A 24,107-nucleotide genomic window follows, 5' to 3' on the forward strand; every position below is an offset into this window, starting at 1 on the left:
TTATTTGTCGCACAATCAGGCCAAACCAACCTGGAAAAGTCATGCAATAGAAAACTATGAGAGAGCTTTTGATCAAACTGTTACTATTCAAAAGAAAAAACTCCATTTTGCACACATATTAGGAAGCGATACCATTATTTGCCAAACCATTGCGCCAAAACAACCTAAAATAGTATCATCATTTCCACAAATAGGAATGCAAATAAACAACTAACAAAACTACCTTGATCAGAATGTCAATGCGAAAAGGGATGATTGTGTTGAAATATAGTATGGGCTTGCTTTCTGATTGGGGTCATAAGCATGTTGCTTGCATAAGATGTTTACTCTGTAGCACTCAGATGTACCATTTGTACACGTAACAGGAAGCGAATCCTATTATTTGTCACACATTTATCATTTGTTTCCAGAAATGGAACGAAACAATTATGACAAAACCACCATACTGAAAATGTGACTGCGAAAGGGATTGCGGTAAAAATTCCATAAGTTACATAATGGGCTTGTGTACTGATAAGGGTCTAAGCTTCCGTAACTCTCAGAAGTAAACTGCTATGCAAACGAATGTTGCATGAAAGCAGTTTGTAAATCCTCCTGACAAGATTTTTGCTGCCTCACATATATAGAGTGCTTTTTGGCAACATGTGTTGCTTTTATAGAAACTCTCTATTCTTGAATGAACCTTTAAACCCTTTTCTGGGGCATGATTTACGGTCTTAAAAGGTTGGTTATTTTGGTACAAAAAACGTTTCTTCAAAATGGTGCTTTTTGGCAACACACATGTTACATAGAAACTCTCTGTTCTTGAATGCACAGTTAAATCAGTTTTGGGGAAATGAGACAGAACTTTTTGGAATTCTCCAAAACAGCGCTGACTGCCTGCATAACATGCAGCGGGTTTGAATAGAACCAATTTTATGTTTTACACATTAGTCTTCCATGACATCCATGTAAGCGCTGAATTGCTTAAATGTGGAAGTTGTGTCATTGGGAAAAATATTGACAATCACAGAAATAATTTCCAAAGCCTTGCAACAATTTTACTATTTACTTGTCCAAATGGTTTACCAAAATAAAACATTTTAAAAATTCCATTAACACAAGAAACACTTCTCCAAATAGAGAAATGATTGTGAAGTGGTATACTGGTATCTACCTCTCCTCCTCTCACCCAAGAGGCAGTTGGTATAAATCAAAACAGCGGACACATGGCCACTTTAAATGGAAGCCACTACTGGTTAGGCCAGAGTGTTTAATTTTCAGGAGCTCCGTACTAAAATATCGCAAAATCCAAATTTAAACCAATTTCATAGCTTTTCTTTTATCTACAGTCCGATCCTTTTACGTCTCGATGAAGAAAATAATATTAGTGCAATTTGACCTATAGTCAATTTCATAGGGTGTTTTTTTCTTGGGCCTGGTTTACCAATAATCATTTTTATTTTCCTTACAAAAAATACCAGTCAACCTACAAATGTAACATGGCCACATGACGGCAAACAATACGGGACACATGACCCCTTTAAATTTCCCGAAGCCAAAACTGGTATTTGCCGAGGCAACAGGCTGTTGCATAATTCTATAATTTATAAGCCTTCATCACAAAAGTAACTGTGCTAAACAAAATTTATTATTAATTTATTAAACGGACGCATTTTAAAGCTATAAGTCACAGGCAAGGAGCGATTGAAATGCTGGAAAAAAAATACTTCTAAGGAGAAATTAAAAACTGTTTTATTTGATTGTAGGAAAAAATCTCCCATAAGCAAAATCCTCTCATCAATTTTTGCTAAGACAGACAAATTCCTTCCATGCTATGTTTGATGTTGTTTCTAAGTTGCAAAATTGTAATTTGTAATGATCAATTATACACTTTGTTGCTAAATGACCTTCGAAAATTGCAAAAAAAAGAGGACTTTATCATCACAAAATAGACATACATATGCATAAACATTCTTTCTAAACTAACAATGATATATTCATTCACAGGCTACAAGCATGAAACCATACCATTGGCTAAGAAGTGGACTTATATACATGAAGTTGTGTTTCAACTTATAAAAGTAATTTCCTCCATTTTATCACAAACCCAACAAAAATAGAGCTTTATCTCACCTTGAAATATCATGTACATCGTCAAGAGTGTTTTTAAAAGATGTTTAAACTATTTTCCTTCTTTATTTTTATATGTTCAACACAAAATATATCCTCCAGCTAGCCACCTCAGGTAAAGGAACCTAAACTCATGAATCACTTATTTCAAATTTAGCACAACTTTGTTACACACAATTGCCTGCATTGAGCATCTAAATTTTCAATAATCCTGCAAAAGAATTGCTATCTAAATCCAAATTTGCCTAAAAGATGCATGCATTCTATGAATTTTTCACTAATTTCATTGATCTTCATGTATATAGTAGCCCAATGCGCCCGGCATTCAGTCGATATAGATTAGCCCTCCATACCGTAAAACCTGCCCTACAGTGATGTTCAGAGAGTGTAATCACTCTCTAAGGGAGACAATTTAAACCTGGAGTTTTATCTTGAGACTCAGACTGGTTTGTTTCCTGATTAATCCACAATGTATAAATAATTTGTTTGGTGTTTCCTGACTGACTAACAAAAGAACAAGAGCCCTTAATTTCTTTAGCTTCTAGCATTCATAAAAAAAAATACTTTTGGAAGAATATGCCAAACTTCTTACTAAAGTGTTTGGAATAAAAATCAAAAAGCCCTGCTACATAAAATCCAGAATTTTCTCAAGTTTTTCACCAGTGCAAGACTTGCAGGCTAGTTCTTATTTTGACCACTGCTCTGGGGGGTTAAAAACAGGTTAGGAAGTAAAAATACAACAACAACAAAACCTTTTTCATTACGCACACCTAAAAAAATGTGTGTAGAAAAATGATGAAAAAACTGTTTATTATTTTTTACCTCATTAATGATTTCTTTTTTAGCTGACACTTTTCATACATATGGCCAGTTTATAACATGAAAAGCACCTAACTTCAAAGAAAACCTTGACAATACCTAAAACTGCCCAATGGTTATCATGCCGTCATGAGCATCTTAAGAATATAATCTCACGTCTGAACACATCTTAACTTGCTACCAAAGCCAGGTTTAGTTTCATTCATAAGTTTATTGATTATAATTATTTTTTTTCTATATTGTGTTCTACCTATATATTTTGAAACCCATTTAATAATCATGTGAGCATACGAGTCGATTCCAGTTTAAAATGACTAACCAAAGCCTACAATCATCTGATGAAAGTATGTGGTCAAAACAAAGATAACACAGGAGAAATTGCCCAGCATGCTAGGTGTGCCCGCACAATTTTTCAAAGGATTTTGGACCTGTAGGGAATGTTTAACACATGGCAGAAAGTTGTAAAGATGTGGTCATTCTTAGACAGTTGAGGCCCTTAGGGTCAAAACCATTAAAGAAGCACAATATAGACCATTGGTTTTCCTTACATTTGAGGCCATTCAAGGGTCAAAAGCCCTTAAAAAATAATATCACTGGACCGTTGCAGCGTTTTGAAAACCAAACAAGGTGCTGCCAGTTTCCTGGGCCGCCACAATTACAATTGATTCTTGCATAATATCATTATTTTATGTTTTCTTGTTTTTGCCAGACATGGAAATCTGTCTTAGAACTCCAGTGCCAGAACACGCTATCAGATTATGTAACAGTGCATGGTTTACTGAGAATGTATTGATAATCATTGAATCTTGTACTGGTAAAAACTCATTTTAAAACAAGAGGGCCACGATGGCCTAAAGCACTCGCCTAAGCAAAGGGCCACAACTCTATGATAAAGCATTAATAAAAAAGTTGCAATTTAAACATATCTTGACTGATGATGATGCCTTGTTTTATATTTGTAAAGGTCATGCAATGAAGCTTCCTGTAAGGTTTCAGTGGAGATGTTTTTTTAAAGCAAAACAGGAAGTCAGTCATTTTGTTGTTGGTGTTGATCAATCATGACCCCTTGTTGTATTTTTGTAGAGGGTCGCCCAAGGAAGCTTCCTGTAAAGTTTCATTGAATTTGGACTGTTAGTTTCAGAGATGTTTTTTTAAAGCAAAACAGGAAGTCGGCCATTTTGTTGTTAAACTACGTGATCCCTTGTTGTATTTTTGTAGAGGGACTCCCAAGGAAGCTTCCTGTGAAGTTTCATTGAATTTGACCAGGTAGTTTCAGAGGAGATGTTTTTAAAGCAATAGTTGACGGATTGTCGGACAAAGACCGATCACAAAAGCTCACCTAGAAACATACTGAAGGCCCCATTCTGCTGTCATGATTGAGAATCCAAAGGATACATGTCTGGGATCTTGTGAGCCCCTGGTATGAAGTTTAGAAGACCTATGGTTTCCCACACTACCAAAGATTATATGAGGTGCGGCCATGTCATAAAATTTGAAGAAATGAGTTTTCACAATGTCAAGATATCTAGTTTCGTAAAAAAATGATGAATTCATTTTTAAATACCTTTACTTTTTATCAAACAAAAGCTCCGTCCCTTGGCGATTTAAATGTCTTAAACACTTCAGCTTTCTCAATTCCCAGTAACATAATATTCTATCTACAACATTTTTAAATTGACAGGTTGTCTTGAATGTGTAACAATCTCAGATAGACCATTAAAAGAATGTCAGGCAACAAGTTTTAGTGCATGGCTCACACTTTTTGAATCCAACTGTTAAATACGCCTATTAAAAAAACTGGGATAGTATGTGTTTACCACAGGTATTATTAGTAACATGGGCTATTACATCTAGATATTGGGGCGACACTTTGATGTCACAGTAGTAGGGCTTCAAGTTTCTTGATCAATGGGCGTGAATCATCGGCCATGATCAAAAGTTTAGGAATGTTTTCCATAAGAGAAAAAATCGATGAAAATTGGTTGCAAAGCTTTAATGACATGAACAAACTAACAACATATTCTGTAAATACTGATTTATATTTCCTTCAAAGCATTTGATCTGCTCGAAGATAATATAAGCTTTAAAGTGTATTTTCCTTTGTGAAGTCTTTACTAAACACTGCTTGCAAGGGAAAGAAAACCACAAGTTTATCTAACTGCTCTAGTAGCTAGGGGGAGAGGATAAAATAAGACGGCTGGCAAGTAAATTGTATCGACAAACACAGCCCGCATGCTAACAGAGCATGGACGATATTGAGCACAGGCCAAGAGAGAGAAAAAATCTTGTAAATTTTTTAATAAAATCTACATGTTTACTGTGTGAAGGCCTTCTGACGTTACAGATGAAAGCAAAGATTCTAACAAAGACTTAAACTGCACTAAAGCCTCGAGCGACGCCTAGCTTATTACTCAAGCAACTGTCACGCAGACTTAAAGATCTACAAGTACTGATTATTTGAAATTTCAATACACTTCAGCGCTCAGCAAGCAGGAATAACTTGAGATTATTCGCACTGCTTCACTGAGTAACTTTAGTCACAGTACTACGAAACTGTGTCAGTGAAAATAATAATGATCTCATGTACAACCCACTCACAGGAGTGTACTTTTTTTCAAAGCTGAGACACACATTGCAATTGTCAAAAATTATCAAAAGCCTACAAACAAACACTCAGGTTAATTCTTTCTGGGCGTGATCAAGTCTATCTGGATTTTAAATAGAATAGCACAAACAAAATAAATTATGAAGACTTGAACAGGGTACATTTCTTCAATGATACCCTGATACAGGCCACTCTATAGGAGAAAGTAATAAAATACCATAAAAATGCACCATTTCTGGTTTGAATTGTATAAATTTCATGGGGGAGTACTCCTAAACCCTGATGCCAAGATTTTAAACCAATTTTTTTATTATGATGCCCTCTCTAACATCAATTCCTGGGTCCGCCCCTGCAAGTAATGAATTCTGGCTTGTTCATCCAAAAGTATTATTTTAATACCTGACATCGCTCATTGATTATTCAACATAAATCTAATAATTTGTCAGACCCGACACTCTATAAATATTCAAAGAACAAAAAGCAACATTCTACGCAGTTGTATCATGTTTTGAAGGGTTACATTTCACAAGAATCAGGGGCTGATCCATGACTAGACATAAGAGGGGGCTTAACATTATTATTAAGGGGCGTAACGTTTTGTCTTCCAGTCCCTCCATTAAAACTGAAATTTATTTGGTTTAAAATGTTGGCAGAAGGATTTGGGGTTACACCACTCAAGAAAACTTCTAGAATGAAATGGTACATTTTGTGCATATTTTATTCCTTTTTCCATGCCGTTATTGAATTAAAAAGTAAACTTGGACCATTTAAGGTAGTTGCGCGCCGGATCCCCTCCCCCCACCCCTGGATCTCCTAGTGAGAATATTTAATCACAATCAACTATATCTAACTTATAATTATTCAACATGCAGCTTTAGAATCATGAATTTTATCAATCATGAATAATTATTATCAACAACTTTTGAATATGTTAGCTCTAAATTTTGAAAGCAAACCACTATAAATTTGACACGTCCTCAGAGCCATGATCATTTCCTGTTCGGGGAAAGTGGAAAGTTTCGAAACTGGAGACAAAGTTCAATAATCAATCCATACATGAGAGTCCAAGCATATGTTGTTTACTTAAAGAGACTCTCACGTTAGAAAGGGTTAGATATGAACATCTTCATAATCAGACCAACCATGGGTTCTCACAGCTGATGATTGTCCTTCTTAAAAAATCAGCGGTTTAGTTTAACCATATTTATTTTACACAATTGTGAAACAAGTTATTAAAAAGTTATATTAATCACTCTTGTTGGCAAGATTTTACACAAGGGTGTGGTCTTGTTTTGTGGGGGGGGGGGGGGGGGAACTGGAGTACCCAGAGGAAATCATCTTGTCCGTCTTGGTGACCACAAACAGTATGAATAAAAAATCAGTTCAAATATACTATTTTTATCCAAAATATTTGAAAGTGAGACAATGTTCATCATTTTGCTGGGAAAACAATCCATGCCATTACATCAAATGATTTTAAGACTACATTTACAAACATAAATTGTTGTTTGGTGTTTTATCAAATAAATTGATTAAATAACTCAATTAAAAAAAACAAACACACTAATAAAATGCATCCCCGGCATGAATAAAATGAGAGAGTTACTTTAATAGTTGCCATCTCAAGGCTTTGTACTGTATAAAGTGGGTGCTTGCCAGACTAGGGAGATAGGATATCATCTGCAAACACAGACCAGGCTGGTCCTATTTCCATACAGTGATAACAGATAATAGACAAAGGCCAAGAAAGAAAAAAATATGGTTCTTGTAACATGGCCAACATTTTTTGATTGGTTTCATGAAAAAACACACCTTGTTCAATGACCTGAACCATCTTGAGTTCATAAAATAATGACTAGTGTAATTAATTGCAGTTTTCTTATTATTCAATAATTAAAAAAATAATTTAACAGGTTATCGATACTTGATCATTTTAATCATTGGAAAAAGGCTCCGGCAGGGCAGGCCAAGTATTAGTCAAAGCTTGAACAACTGAACCAAAATATTTATTAGTGTTCATGCTTATGTTTCTGCCACTGGGCACACTGGATAGATTCTGATTAAATCATTTAGAACTTTTTTTACAAAATGAACATCAAAGTTCCATTTCGTTATAAAGTGTTTTTTATTAGGTGGGTTATTCAGCGATTCACACATGCATGCTGGCTTCAAGAGAGATATAGTGAGACATCCGGTCTCTCAAATTGGTCTTAACTGAAGACAGCATCATAAGCATGATTCTTTTTAACAATCTCATGTTTGTTGAGGCCAACATAAAATAATTGCTAGATTTTCATCCAATTTATTTTATATTTTGGTGGAGGGTATAACATTTTATTTTCTTATTTTTCTTCCATGACTGTTTCACTGTCGAATATGTGTTCATGCTCTTTCTTATTACATAAGGGACCATATACATGTTTTTCTAGGTTCACCACAAACACCATTGTATTAATTGCCCTATTTTCATGCAAATATTTACATCAACACTAGCTGGTTAACCAGGCTCTGATTCAGTGTGATTTATTAATTAAAAGAAATATGGCATGTAACAATGAGAAGGCACTTCCGAATTGGTGTAATTAAATTGCTCTAAAGAGATAGAAATTCTACAAATAAGAGCATGTTTTAAAACATGTGAGCGGCAATGTTTTTTATATATATATAAAGAACTTTGGAATCACAATTAGTTATTTAAAGGATGCTTTTCAGTGGCGGATCCAGGTTTCTCAGTTAGGGGGGGCGTAACTTCTGAAATTGACTTCTGTTGGCCGCTAAGGCCCCCATGTGTTTTCATGGTAATTCAGGGGGTCGGAGGCCTTCATGACGGCCTCAAGCTCTTAAACTATTGCATGTGTTTACTATGGAACGCCGGGGCTCAATGCTTCTTGCGAAATGCGTTATGCAAATGCTATATATAGAACAATAGTTTCATTTTCGACCAATCGAATGGCGGGGTACGGAATTACGGAAATCTAAATATAGTAACACCTCCTGAATAACGGATTTCCTTCGAATCTCGCATTTCGCATGAAGCATTTTAAAAGCATTTAGCATCTCGCATTTTGCACAAAAATCATTTCCCAAAAAGCATTTCGCATATGGCATAACACAATCAAATTGAATCGGACGAAATATTGTGCACGTTCCGAACTGCTCCCGGCAGTGAAGGGGATGTAAGACATAGGCTACTGATACTGCTACAGAAATATTATTATACTGTGGAAGAAACGATACTCTTTCTAACCTAACGCGTTTACAGCAATATACAGAGTTGCACATCTTGCTATTCGCAATCTAACTGACTTTCTGGCATATTTTCTCTAGGACACCTCTTTACTTTACCGTTTCTGAATATTATATTGTATTGGTGTGTTTATATATGTTATTCTAATGAATAGACACAACAAACGTATTATTTTTCACCTCTATTACATGCAGATAAAAGTATTTTTCAAATTAATGTGTTCCTTTTATCATTTCAAAATTGTTTGCACAGAACGTAGTCTGCTGGGTGCTATTCTGTACATTGTATTTAGTCATTATGACGAACGATCCGAAAAGTGAAACAGACGAGCAAACGTCTGTTTCACTGACTTCTCAGGGTTAATACATTCAACACAATGTCGAATAAAACCAGAACATATTTTATTAAAATAACTGTTGTGTCCGATATTCCCCGCATGTATTTCAGCCGTCCGATAATCACTACAAAACTACGTTTCGTAACAGTCCAATGTGGCCAAATAGATGTTCGATACAACCACGGTAAATCGAGATCTATTTTTTTGTGTGGAGCAAATCATAACCTTAAAAGCTATCTACAATGATGGAACGATGTTAATAATTTATACATATACTTGGAAAATTTAAGGGGGGCGCGCGCCGGGTCCGCAACCCCCATGGATCTGCCTATGCTTTTATCTTTTTAAAAATTCCAATAACTTATATAATAATACTGCCGATATGTCAATCTATTATCACTGATCACAATGTGCCAGCTGCATACATGTAAAAAGGAGAGATACCTATTAGTATCCTTGAATGTTGTACAGTATCTAAAATTCTATAAAGACCTGTGTTCACAATTTGACAAAATTTTAGCCAATAATAGTCTGTTGAAAGTATTAAAAAACAGGTTTGAGAAATAGTTTGTCCACACATAAGAAAAACTGTGTATGAAATTAAAAAAACCTGTGAATTAAATTCTGAGAACCCTGTGATTGAATCCTGTGTATGAAATGCTGAGAGTAGGAGTCCTATGTATGAAATGCTGAGAGTAGGAGTCCTATGTATGAAATGCTGAGAGAAAGAATCCTATGTATGAAATGCTGAGAGTAGGAGTCCTATGTATGAAATGCTGAGAGAAAGAATCCTATGTATGAAATGCTGAGAGTAGGAGTCCTATGTATGAAATGCTGAGAGAAAGAATCCCATGTATGAAATGCTGAGAGTAGGAGTCCTATGTATGAAATGCTGAGAGTAGGAGTCCTATGTATGAAATGCTGAGAGTAGGAGTCCTATGTATGAAATGCTGAGAGAAAGAATCCTATGTATGAAATGCTGAGAGTAGGAGTCCTATGTATGAAATGCTGAGAGAAAGAATCCCATGTATGAAATGCTGAGAGTAGGAGTCCTATGTATGAAATGCTGAGAGTAGGAGTCCTATGTATGAAATGCTGAGAGAAAGAATCCTGTGTATGAAATGCTGAGAGTAGGAGTCCTATGTATGAAATGCTGAGAGAAAGAATCCTGTGTATGAAATGCTGAGAGTAGGAGTCCTATGTATGAAATGCTGAGAGAAAGAATCCTATGTATGAAATGCTGAGAGAAAGAATCCTGTGTATGAAATTATGAGAGTAGGAGTCCTATGTATGAAATGCTGAGAGTAGGAGTCCTATGTATGAAATGCTGAGAGAAAGAATCCTATGTATGAAATGCTGAGAGTAGGAGTCCTATGTATGAAATGGTGAGAGTAGGAGTCCTATGTATGAAATGCTGAGAGAAAGAATCCTGTGTATGAAATTCTGAGCATAAGAATCCTGTGTATGAAATTCTGAGCATAAGAATCCTGTGTATGAAATTCTGAGAGTAAGAATTATCCTGTGTATGAAATGCTGAGACTAGGAGCCCTATGTATGAAATTCTGAGAGAAAGAATCCTGTGAATGAAATGCTGATAGTAGGTACCCTGTGTATGAAATGCTGAGAGAAAGAATACTGTGTATGAAATTCTTAGAGTAGGAGTCCTGTGTATGTAATGCTGAGAGTAAGAATCCTGTGTATGAAATTCTGAGAGTAGGAGTCCTATGTATGTAATGCTGAGAGTAAGAATCCTGTGTATGAAATTCTGAGAGTAAGAATCCTGTGTATGAAACTCTGTGAGTAAGAATCCTGTGTATGAAATTCTGAGAGAATTCTTAGAATCCTGTGTATGAAATTCTGAGAGTAAGAATCCTGTGTATGAAATTCTGAGAGTAAGAATCCTGTGTATGAAATTCTGATAGTCGAAGTCCTATGTATGAAATGCTGAGAGAAAGAATCCTGTGTATGAAATTCTGAGAGTAAGAACCCCTTGTAGGATATTCTGAGAGGAGTCCTGTGTATGAAATTCTGAGAGTAAGAATCCTGTGTATGACATTCTGAGAGTATGAACCCTATGCATAAAATTCTGTGAAAGACATCCTCGGATGTATATTGACAATTTATAATGTCTGAATTCTTAACATTTAACTTAACGCTGTTAGTAGATTCCTAAGTTATTTCAATTAAGCATTTAAGCCCAAGTACTTCACTCTTAGGAATGATTACTTATGCAATAATACACTTCCCTGGGAATCAATTTGAACTTAATTATAAACAAGAGCTGACACAGTAAGTGACCAATGCCCCTGAAGTGCCATTGAACGAGACAGGTATTTTAAAAATCGTTCCTTGCATGAAAAGTTGCAGCCTGAACACAAAAAAATGGACTGACGTGTGGGCCGATGGTAAGTGCGATTTAAATACTACCTCCTTCAGGGGCATGAAAATACACTACAATTAATTAATATCATTATTAAAAATTTGACAAACTACTTTTACTTACGCACTGCCATACAATCGAGGCTCTTTGTATGGCGGAGATGGCTGAGTTCCGATTGCGTAACAGGGTTTAATTTCTTACATACCTCTATGATTTTTACCCGGCTTTTTTAAAAGAAAATCAGGTAGTTAGAATGGTGTGTCAGCAGTCGTTGGACGGGCAGGTATTCTGTTGTCATCAACTAGGGGTTTCAAGCCAATAACTTTGGTTTTGTTGATCATATGGACACCAAACTTGGTGTATAGTCAAAACCTGTTAAAAGCTATCTTGGATTGCCATCACTGCTTTTGGGTCTGTTCAAAAAAGGTCAACTTGGTCACTGTTATTAAAAATAGAAATTTGGTTTCCATTAAGATATTTGAATGTGGTTCATCATATGGACTCAAAGCTCTAAAGTAAGAACAAGTGGAGTGCTCGATCACTGTGTACAAGAAAATTGAGTCACTTACGATATCTTTGCAGCATAATTGATGACCATCATGTATTCATTATACAGAGTACACCATTAGTTTTGTTAAACTTAATTCACAGCTTACCATAACAATTTGTTTTAGTTTTAGTTTAAACAATATTATATTACAAAAATTTACAGACAATAGGTACAAAACATGAATATGATCTAATTGAATTAATGGATTGGAAAACAAGTTAAATAACTTATATTAATTCCTAAAACCATAATTCTGTTTTTGTCTTGAGAGCTTTACATGACTAAAATTAAAAATAAAGTCATCCTCCATGCTGCAAGTAGACTCTTAAATTTATTCCTCCTATAGGCGGTGGGGGAAACTAAACCACTTGACTGCGCGCATGAAGCCTTAGTGCAGAATGCTTGATTATCATTAGTAATAGTATAAGGCATGTATTTTGCATTCAAGCTTCCATTCTTTTTGTCTTCCAACCATCTTATTCACCATTGCATTGACATTTATGGCATCCTAATTCAAATCATGTTATATAGATATCCCGACATATTAAATACCTTTGCTAAAGCTTGTTTTAGGTAGGTGAGACATATAGCGACCAAACTTGGTATATAGGAAGAGTTTATGGAGACCTTTTATGGGATTGTGTTTTGGGACCCTAGGGTCAAGGTCACTGTTACTAAAACTAGAACAAGAGCTGTCACAGAGACAGCGCGCTCAACTTTTCCGCCGCTTTTCAATGTAAGGATTGAAAAGTTTTGGCAAAACATGCATGGATCACTGTTAGATTAGATTTCAATGCAATACATGGTGTGCTGAGATATAAACATAAATGTGGTTCCATACAAAATATTAACGAGAATTTTTAAGTCTAATAATAAAGGGCCATTATTTGCAAAATACAGTTATCTAACTTGGTTATTCAATTAAGTTGGGTGGTTGAATACCATTGTATAAAGTCTCAACGCAATACATCAAATAGTTGCTGAGATAGTATCCTATGTGTGCTAACATGCAAGACCTTAACCAGAATTTCTAAGTCGCATAATAAAGGGGCAAAAACTATATATTATAAAAGATAGGGTTATCTTACTTGATTAAATAAGAAGGTTAAATAGATGGGAGCCTGTGTGTAAAGTTTCAATGCAATACATGATGTATTCGCTGAGGTATTGACTTACAAGTGGTTACATGCAAAACCTTAACCAGAATTTCTATGTCGCATAAAAAGGGGCCATTATTTTAATTTAATGCAAACTGGAGTTATCTTACTTGGTTATTTAAGTAGATGGTTGAGTACCATTTCCTTTTCCAGAATTTCTAAGTCAAACAATAAAGGCCCACAATTTGCATTATATTCAAAAAAGTGTTATCTGGGAATACATATCTAATGTTTTAATGCAATACATGATATATTTGCTGAGATATTGACTTAAATGTGGTAACATGCAAAACCTTAACCATAATTTTTAAGTCAAATAATAAAGGGCAATTATTTTGCATTAAATGCAAACTAGAGTTATCTATCTTGGTTAATTAAGTAGGTTGGATGGTTGACTACCATTGTATTAAGTCTCAATGCAATACCTCAAGTAGTTGCTGAGATATTAACCTATGTGTGCTTACACGCAAAACCTTAACCAGAATTTCTAAGTTGAATAATAAAGGCCTATTATTTGCATTATATTCAAATAATTGTCATCTAACTTCATTAATTTAGTATGTAAGATAGTTGGGAATACATATCCAAAGTTTCAATGCAATACATGATGTATTTACTGAGATAATGACTTAAAGTTGCTTACATGCAAAACCTTAACCAAGGTGTGACGCCAACGTCACCGCCGACGCCAGGGTGAGTAGTATAGCTCTCCTTATTCTTCGAATAGTCGAGCTAAAAATGATTGGTTATGAATTACTTAAGTTAGGGTTGACATATTGCAACCAAACTGGGTGCAAAAGAAGTTTATAAAGACCTTTCCTGGGATTCGGTTTAGGGACCTTAGGCTCTAGATCAAGGTCAATGTTGCTAAAAATAGGAAAACGGTTGGTACTGAATTACTGTTTGTGTGATTAAACATTATAATCTGTTCAAATTTTATCTGACTCCTCACCCGCCCCCCAGACTAGACAATGCATGAATGATTAAAATCATAGGGTCGACATATTGCGATCAAACTTGGTATAACAGAAGAGTTTATGGAGACCTTACATGGTATTGCATTTGGGGCCCCTAGCCTCAAGGTCACTATTACTAAAAGCAAACAAGAGGGCAATGATGGCCCTAAAATGCTCACCTTAGCAAAGGGCCACAAGTCTGTGATAAAGCATTAACAAGAGCTGTCACAGGACTGACGAATACCCCCAAATGCCGCCTGGACACAGGAATGGCAAACCATTCCTTTGAAAGAGGCCATAACTCCAAGGTTACTGCACACTGCATCTTCTTTTATCATGCATGTATTGTTTTATTTAAATCTGTTGAGTAATTTAGAAGTTACACTGCTGACAAGAAAAACTAGCCTTTCATGAGTTATCGTCCGGAAACCGTTTTTCTACTTTTAGTAACAGTGACCTTGACCTTGGCCCCACCAGCCCCAATATCGAACTTGACCTGTATCTTCTGATATTACACCTGTGTACCAAAAATTGTTCAAATCTGTCAAGCCTTTCATGAGTTATCGTCCGGAAACCGTTTTTCTATTTTTAGTAACAGTGACCTTGACCTTGGCCCCACCAGCCCCAATATCGAACTTGACCTGTATCTTCTGATGTTACACCTGTGTACCAAAAATTGTTCAAATCTGTCTAGCCTTTCATGAGTTATCGTCCGGAACCATGAAAACCGACAGAATGACAGACAGACAGACCGACCGACAGACCGACAAGCTCACTCCTATATACCCCCTCAAACTTCGTTTGTGGGGGTATAATAAAAATGTTGCAATTTAAACATATCTTCATATGCCTTGTTTTATATTTGTAAAGAGTCATGTAATGAAGCTACCTGTAAACTTTACACTTTGTGCTCTGGTGAGCTAAAAAATATGGTTCAAAATAAATAACTTTAGTTAGGATTTACATATTGTGACCAAACATGGTATGTTGGAAGAGTAAATAGAGGACTTTCATGGGATTGCACCTGGGGCCCCTGAATCAATGTCAAGATCAGGGTAATAAAAATAGAAAAACAGTTGAAACTGTATCTCACAAGGAAGGATGAAGTATTTCAGTCAATCATTAAAAACCTGGTATCCTTGCATTGAGGTGTTTATTACTATTGGTGGTGGTGGTGGTGGTGGTGGTGGTGGTGGTGGTAGTAGTAGTAGTAGTATGGGTATTGCTGATGTGGCATTCTTATGATTGCAGGTAATTTTTCATCCAAAATTGATGAAATTACTTACAAATGCCCAGAATGCAAATCAATTTTGTCTGCGAATTAACATTGTCAATACCAGATTTGACTATCCCATTCTAATATGCACAATTTTTCTCCCTTTAGTAAATATACGAATATAAACCAATAATTTTGATTGTTATATTGCTTAAAACTTAACATTCATTTTTGGTTTCTAGCTTTCTAACTGAAATTATTATATTCCATCCGGATACTAATATGGTCGCCTATTTTAACTTAATGCTTGCTTAAAATTAACATATATTTTAGGTTCCTTGTTTCTAACTGAAATTATGGTGTTCCAGCGGGAGATGTGTAGGGTCTGTGTCCCTCAATAAATTTGGAAACTTTGGAGTCCAAGGACACTGTATGTGTTGAAAGCTGTTTCTTTACTTTTGCTTTGACTTCACAAATTATAGAACAGTTTGAGCACCAGAGCTACATAATTGGCATAAACTCAACTTTAAAATGTGCCATTGCAACATAAAAACTAATCATCTGTGTCGTATTGGTACAAATACAAATTGTTATATTCAGGGCTTCTAAAATTTTGGAACCTCAATCGGTCCGGACCCGTCGACAACCCCTCCCCAAAAAAATCCCCCCCCCCCCTAAAAAAAAGACCTGTTCAATAGCCTGATTATATAGAAATGTCGCACATTTTCATGATGTTTTTTCTGTCCCTTCGGAACTTCGGAACTCCTTGGCCATTTTATAAAAAAAAAACTCGTATGTATTTGGACGGTTTACATACTCAAAAAGTGGTTTGTTAAGTCCGCTGCAAATAATCGCGTAGTTATCTTATTTAGTAGTTAAACTTTATGACTCAACTCTTGGGAATATTAATTATGTTTGCAATAATACACTTCACTGGCAATCAATTTAAACTGAGAGCAATGAATACAACTCTTAAACACTACATTTAATTAATGATATTTTTCAAAAATTTACAGACTACTTCAACTGATGTACCGGCATACATCCGACTGAGGTTGTTTTTGAAAATAATGGCCGAGGAGCTCCGAATGCTTTTCTGTCAGTATTTTTTTACGATGTGGCAATGCGAAAGAGGGCTCTAGAGCAAGCATAGCCTTTGTAACAAGAATGACTGCGATCGTAATTAACTGTGGCTGTTGCGAAGCAGTCAGACGACAAAAAGTGAAACAGTATTATGATTTATTTGCTTAATGCTTCTACAGTGGGTCAACATTCAACTGATAATCTTGAATAATAATATATATCTAGATTTATAATCGGGGCAACAAGCTATAAGTGCGATATTGACAACGATTTTTTCATTACTGCGAATTAATATGACCTAAGCGGTGCACTCAGATTTCAGACTGTGTAGTTAATCAAGAGTGTCGCTGTTGATATCCTATATATTACTAGGTTAATTAATTCGGATTTTTAATGCTTTCATGGATGACAAATGCATTTATCTTTAAAACCATTTTTAAGCAGCAATGGTTCTTTATTACAATTTAAATTTTACCATTTGGTAATCAACAAACGGATATATTGTAACGTGCGAGCCAATGAACAAACACCAGACAGCCGAGCTTTCTGGCATAATGAAACAAACACCAACAGCATGCTCGACCCTGAAGGGGTCCACTGGTCTTTATATATAACTTCTCTATTCTCTATTCTCACATAGTTACACTTCAATAATCAGGAAAGCAGAGCTTTAAAGATTGTTGAAGTTCCAACTTTCTATGCCTCACAGGACAGCTGAGCTTTCTAGCAAGTGCATAAAAGTGGAGACTATGAACGCACATCCGCCGCCTACAGCGGACTGTTACAATATCATGAATGTAATGATCAACGACGACATAGCATATTGCCATGTGAAAATATGGACCAATTTTAACACTTAATCAGGATAGCTTCAGGCACATAATTAACACATAGTTTGTTTAATTGTGCCTTCTGCCACTATACCAAAACACGTGATTGGACCGATTGCACGCGTCTGCTAATTAACAGATAGGCTATATATTGATCAGCGTAGCGAAAAAGGAGCTGGTCACATCCGTCTCATGGTAACTAAGACACTTTTATGACCTATCAGGGGTAGTTTTGAATGTGAGAATGACCTATGAATGTTTGTGTATTACAATTTCTACAACTTTTACTGACTAAGTCGTTTTGAACCGAATTAGAAAAAAAATAGAAAAATCGGACCGATTTTATTTACACTATTTGAAACTGAAATCGGTCTGTCTTGGTCAAAATCAGTCCAGATCGGCAAATTGCTGTTTTTAGAAGCCCTTTCTATATTAAAGGGTGTACCATTACTACCTTCAATTTAAAACCGTTTTGGAATAAAACCAAATCAAAGATGGCTGTAATAGTATTATTTAAGAGGAATAAAAAAATATTGATCGAAATGGATTGACCATTTTATGATCAACTTTGACTGATTTTCACCCTACCATTATGCCAACAGTGGTCGAAATGAACACAAGCCTGCAAGCCCTGCACTGATAAAATGTCTTCTCGGCTTGCTCAAATTCTAAATTTAATATACATGTAGCAGGGCTTGTTAAAAAAACTTGATGCCAAGCAATAGTATAAGAATTCAGGCTTGTACATCAAAAAGCCTAATTTCGATGACAAAATTATGTGAAGAGCTTTAGCAGTTTGTGTGATTAAACATTATAATCTGTTCAAATACTGACACCCCTTCTCCAACCCCCAGAATAGACAATGAATGAATGATTAGCACTCACAACATTATAAAAAGTGTGAAAGACAATGCAATCATTTTGATTCCCTTCCCTTTTCAAGTCAAACCAAACTGCTGACAAGTTTATATACAACTACACTTGAGTTTCATTTCAACACCAATCTTGACCATGGCATGTTGAAACAAAACAATTAAATCTAAGATTAATTGAACAATTAGCTACCGTTAATTTTATAATACTTGAAAATAACCCTACTAATGTTTAGTCATCAACTCATACACAAATAATTTAAAGCTTATTTTCACAATATTAACTTCTCTTGTATGATGAAAACCTTTCAACACACTCTCCCCGGTTCCTTCATAAACAGAAACTTTACAAATGCATTTCTATACTAAGTTGTAATGTTCACAAGCGCATATTGTGTTGTTATGCCCAATCCCTGGCCCCCCCCCACCGGTCATTTACCAAAAATAATATTCCCAGTCTTACAAATAATGATGGAGACATGTATAAACTAGAATTACATGTATATTGCAATACTTCTATTTTTTAAACTATTATTATAAAATATTTCAAAAAAGCACCCATAGGGAAAACAATGCACCCTGCCCCTGTGGTAATGTTATGCATTTCTTCATATTCATTCTTTAAGGCGGGACATTTTAAAAGTAAGAAAAATTACTGTCTAGGTCCCATCGAATGCTCAAAATAAAATTCAGGGATAATAGACTTAAAATCCCAATCATGAAAATTGAGTTTAAGTATGAGGGATTCAGGCTCCAAGAAAATGTCAAGGGACTAAGTTTGCTGTAAAATCTGTTTAAAAAGCTATTTAGATCCGTTTGAAGTACATATTAGTATTTTTAAGTAATAATTAGAATACAAACTCATTGGTTGGCAGCTTGGCACATGTTATTGCAAATCTGATGCAGGTTGTGTGTATCGGATGAGTGACATTTATTGGCTTTAAACCAGCGTAAGTTGAAATTCTTTATGATTATGACTAGAAATTAATTATTGTCTTGATTAAGACAAATTTCAAGCCAAGAAATGACTTAACAACTGTACAATAATCTGAAATTGAAAGCCATCAATCCTAATATTAGTATTAATGAGGTTGTTTATTATCTCTTCAAAATAAGCCTTGAAAGCATTGAGAAAACATTTACCTTGCAATGCTCTTTTACGTGTAGACTCCCTCAAATCGTAGCATGGTGACGTACGATGGTGCTCATTTGAGGGACTCAGATTTGGGCTAAGATTCAGTATTGGAGGGCTGTGGGTGCTGAAATACTCGGAGTCCCCTTCTGCCCCTCCAGGCGATATCCCATGGAGATCAGATCCACATGCCCCACCTTCGCCAGTATAATTTGCTACAAGTTGGGACTGAGCAGCAACACTGTGGGGTTTTGATTGGAGAATAAGTTGAAGAAGTTCTGCATCGCTCTGTGGAGAGGCTATGGGCATTGTTGCGAATTGATTTCTTAAAGGTTTGATTGACCCTCCGCCACCTAGAATTGAAAGTTTGATGAATTCTAAAAAAAACATGTGATAACCAAAAGCTAAAGATTGCAAAATACAATGTTTTTTTACTCCCTGCAAAGAAATAAAAAACATTATTTATTAAAATAAAAAACATTATTTATTATAAAAGGCGCACACTCATGACTGATCATTGCTTATCTTGGTCATTTGTTGGTAAATTTTAGTATTGGTAGCAAATCAATCTATAAATAAGTAATTGAGTTAACTCTTACTATAACCATCAACACTTGCGCGCGTAAAATACATATTCTGACGGTTTTCTCTTCCTTTAATGAAATATCATATGGTTCGAAATGGTTTGAGTACGAATTTCATGCAAATAAAATCGATTGATATATCATTCCAGAGACGTGCATAGTGAGTTTCTTACCGTTAAAAGAGTTGAAGTTGGTACTTTTGTTTTCTTCAAACCTTAACTTCCATTGATATTACGCGGCGGAACCCTAAAAAGAATAATTTTGATTGCAATTTTCTGAAGTGTAGGTACCCCAATTCGATTTCCTGTTTCTGACGTCACGAGTTCAATTGGGGCCATTAACCAATATATACAGTTAAATAAAGGAAAGAAATAAAGGTAAAATAAATGTTGTAGTATGTATTCTACCGTCATAAAAGGCACTATGTGGTATAGTAGGATAAGATTAAAAATAATGGCATATTCGACCTAATTTTCACGGTTTGTGGGTCAATATTGTACATGTAGTTCTAACAATAGAAAATCATGTCGGTCAGTGCGCGTCTTAAAATAATCGCTTTTTGATTGGTGTTTGTTGTCACATGACAGTCATATGACTATTTTCCTTATCTTTGATTGGCTCACGCTCCAGTGTTTTTGTTAGCGAGAAAGATGTAAAGGAGAAGCCAAGTTGGGCGAGCGTAGAGTGAAAAGAAATCATTAGTCTCAGAAATTAAGTAAGGTTTAGGTCGAAAGAAATCATTTCAAAATTTTCCCATCAAAGAGGTCGAAATAACGACGTAGGAGTTTAGGGTTAGTATAGCACAAGGACCAAGACAATCGACGAAATTGAAAAGGTCAAAGCTGTAAACAAAGGACAGCCATCTTTGTTTTCGATATCAACGGAGGAATTATTCGTGAGTACTTATGATTTTTGTGTTTTGAATCTTTGTCATGGGAAATTATCTGTATCAAATAAGTTTCTTCTATGTAATATAAATAAATCAAGCCACTTAAAAGGGTAGTTACGATTTTCAGCCAAACTTCGGGGGTCCAACTATTCTGGTTTGAATTTGTCAGCCACAGAATGACTTGGTCAGGAACAATGAAGCCAAGGGACGTTGGAAAGAGGCAAAACAGAAGGCAGCGTTACAACAGTAACAGTTCGAGGGGTTCTCCATCCCCTAAGCTCATCGAGGATAGGTAATGTTGTTTTGGCCATATGCCAGGTTATTTTTAGGTGCTGAGCTAGCGACCCTGACCTATATCGTCTTATTTGTGTATCTAAAGTGGAAAGCCATTGATGACATCAGACAATTGTTATATGTATTTATATCACATAAGCAACCAATTGGAAATTGAACAGTAATCTGCATATTTTGTAATTGACACTCCTTGAAAGCGCTGGTGGTCCAATCAGGCCAATAAGACGACTCATTTACAGGATTAAAATTTGTAAACCATATTAAAGAAACATGGGGTTCCCAATCAACATCATCACTTTTGAATTAAGTTACAAATGGACACAGATTTGTATGGACAAGTCTTATGTTTTTGGACAGTTTTAATTGTGGTCAAGTAATACAAAAAGTGATATATATTTACTTAATAGTAATTTAGGCACACTTTTTTGGAATGTGTAAATTTATATGGAATGGTTGTATCAAATGTACCATCCAGTACTCTGATACTTATTTGTCAGCAATTCATTGTCAAAACATTGTTGTTGATACTGACCTTTATACGTAGACAAATATAATTTTTTAAATACACCATGACAGTGTCAAGGTGGACTGTATTTTTTTCAAAATATTGACCCTCTGGTTTCTACATGTAGGAGCAGTCCCATTGAAAGCAGTGCAATTCCTACACACGCACGGCCAGTGTTTCAGTCCGAAAGGGTTTCTCCCCCACCAAGATATGTCGACTCATCGTCCAACTCTTCGAGTCGGTCACCATCGCCAGGTGACAGTGCATATGCTGGAGCCAAATTTAGTGACCCACCATCACCCGAGTTCCTGCCAAAACCCCCATCACATTGGATGAGCTTTGGTTCATTTATCAGACAAGAATCTTCAGGAGGTGGATCAGATGTGTCGAGCCAATTGAAAATGTTACTGAAAGTTGCTGCACAGCAAGTATAGCCTGACCGGAAAATTTGATAATTAAGATGTTAGGACATTGAATTAAGTCATTCCATTTTGATTTCATTAACATTTCTCATTATTTCATTGCTCTTAACATTGCTCATGAGTCAGTATTAACGTTCATGTCCATTACAGATTTCATGAGTTCTGTTAATCATTTTTCATGTATCATGTTCATATGCCATTGTTAACATTGTTTACCGGATAATACTGGATTACTTTCTATCTTTTACCACCGTTTTAAATCTGGAGTTTTAATTAAAATGGAAATCTCTTTTGGGCATGTCATGATGTGAAGCGGTCTACGCTTTAATATTAGCACTATTTAAATCTAACTTCCTATTTTACAATATCGTTGTATAATTTTGGACCAAAAAATCAAAAACATTGAATGGATAAGGGGGATAACCACTGATAAAATTTTATTTTCCATTTTAGTTTTAACTCCCTTAGATTTTTATATTTTATATCTACAACCACTTGTCTTACTGGGATCTTTGGTTGAAAACCAAATTGCAATTTTTATTGTAAATATATTTTAGGGCTGAGCTGTTGTCTAAATAAGTGTATTGTTCACTACACAGTTAAGTTATGTGCAATATTGTTTGTACGGAATCGTCAGATATTTGTATATACAAATATTTTTATGTTAGATTTTTACGTATTTTAAGTCAGAAACTCTGTTTTTAGTATGGTGCAAATTTTGCCCTTCGGCAAACTGTAGTTACGTTTCAAAGGGGGTTTGTTTAGAAGGCTACTGAGAAGAAGATGAAATCCTTTTAATAATATATAGGATGATGTATGTGGATTTTGATCCAAGCGGCTATGTTACCTTATCATAAGGTGTGCTATCGAATTGTGCATTATGATTATAATGAAGTTCTATAATGGTTATGGCAAGTGATCTCAACTACATAAATGACTCAGTATTTCCATCAGATTGACCATTAAGGGTAATGTGAATGTTTCAGCTAGTTTTTATAAAACATGAAAATCATGAAATGGGGACAAATGTAGTAGACGAAAAAAATGTGTTTTTATTATTTAGAGTTTATTTAACTTACTTTATATCGAAAGAGAAAAAAATACAAAAACATGCGTTTAGAGATATAATATTTATATTCTTGAGATGTAATCACAATATTTTGAGTTCTTGATTACTCAGGACCCTAATATTGTTTCAAAAATTATTGAATGAAAAAAAAAATACTGAAATTTATAAACTACTGCATTTGTCGGAATTGAGGAGTAAATGTGATTTGAAAATCAAATAGGGCTAAGTCATTTTAGTTGATATTGCAATATATGACATGTTTTCTGTGCTTATTCTTGATTGTTATTGTCTTCGATGCCACGTTTTCAGGAATTTTGGTGTTGTTCAATTTTTAAAAGTCAATACTTTGTGCTGTTTTAAAACATTCATTTTTTTTTAAATATTTCATTTTCTACATGTTCATAACTACATGAAAATCAAACTTAAAATTCCTGGAAAGGCATTTATGTATAAGTGGAGATTATGTTCTATGGTGCAAGTAATTCACACGATAGCAAATGTGAACAATGAATAGACAAATTAACGAGATCAGTCTTTGTTAAGATGCGCAACGGCCTTACTCTGAATGAAATCTGATACAAACTTTTGATGTTAGTCCTTTATTCATTGTACGGAATTGACGCTAGAAAGCCTTACAAATCAAGGCCGAAGAACACTGAATAGTAACTTTGAAAGGGTACAGGATTTTTTGTGAAACATGGGTGATATGAAATATACGAATGCATAAATTTAAATTAATAAATATTTTATGTTAAGCCTTGATTTGTTAAGTAATCTCCACTTCTTGTTTTGCTAAATATTATATTAGTATCTAAAATTGTGATATGTCCACCATATGACGGTTCTAGAACCTGTTGCATGCTGAAGTGTATAAAGGTTTAATATATGGGAAACTGTTGTGCTAACATGTCATATGTGATTAATTCGTATATACCAAATCTATTTTTTTAAAAACATTGAAAGATCAACTTTTGTATATATAACTACTATTCTATGTACAAATGTTATAGAATTAAGAAATGAGTTTTATGGATTAAGGAATGAAAAA

The 24,107-nt window shown here is 35.1% G+C and overlaps 2 protein-coding genes across 4 annotated transcripts in view; one reads left to right on the forward strand and one right to left on the reverse strand.

Annotated features, from left to right (window-relative positions):
- The window catches only part of LOC128211263 (E3 ubiquitin-protein ligase RNF38-like), a 51,993-nt gene extending 31,812 nt beyond the window's left edge, over nt 1-20,181 (reverse strand). For 2 of the 3 annotated variants that reach the window (XM_052915843.1, XM_052915842.1), the window contains exons 1-2: nt 20,054-20,181; nt 19,308-19,649 (exon numbers count right to left, since the gene is read on the reverse strand). In XM_052915843.1, coding sequence (XP_052771803.1) covers nt 19,308-19,605 — 298 coding nt within the window. In that variant the 5' untranslated portion in view covers nt 19,606-19,649; nt 20,054-20,181. Of the gene's footprint in view, nt 1-2,115; nt 2,468-19,307; nt 19,650-20,053 lie in introns of those variants that run through there. The other variant, XM_052915844.1, reaches the window with a different exon arrangement.
- Nucleotides 20,182-20,526: 345 nt separating this feature from the next.
- Nucleotides 20,527-23,192, forward strand: LOC128210276 (proline-rich nuclear receptor coactivator 2 A-like). Its single transcript, XM_052914511.1, has 3 exons — nt 20,527-20,775; nt 20,897-21,061; nt 21,696-23,192. Exons 2-3 carry the CDS (start codon nt 20,946-20,948, stop codon nt 22,000-22,002), a joined length of 423 nt encoding a protein of 140 aa, XP_052770471.1. The 5' UTR covers nt 20,527-20,775; nt 20,897-20,945; the 3' UTR covers nt 22,003-23,192.
- Nucleotides 23,193-24,107: the final 915 nt, after the last annotated feature.

This window comes from Mya arenaria, chromosome 12 (assembly GCF_026914265.1).
Source record: "Mya arenaria isolate MELC-2E11 chromosome 12, ASM2691426v1".
In the NCBI taxonomy this organism is placed as follows: domain Eukaryota; kingdom Metazoa; phylum Mollusca; class Bivalvia; order Myida; family Myidae; genus Mya; species Mya arenaria.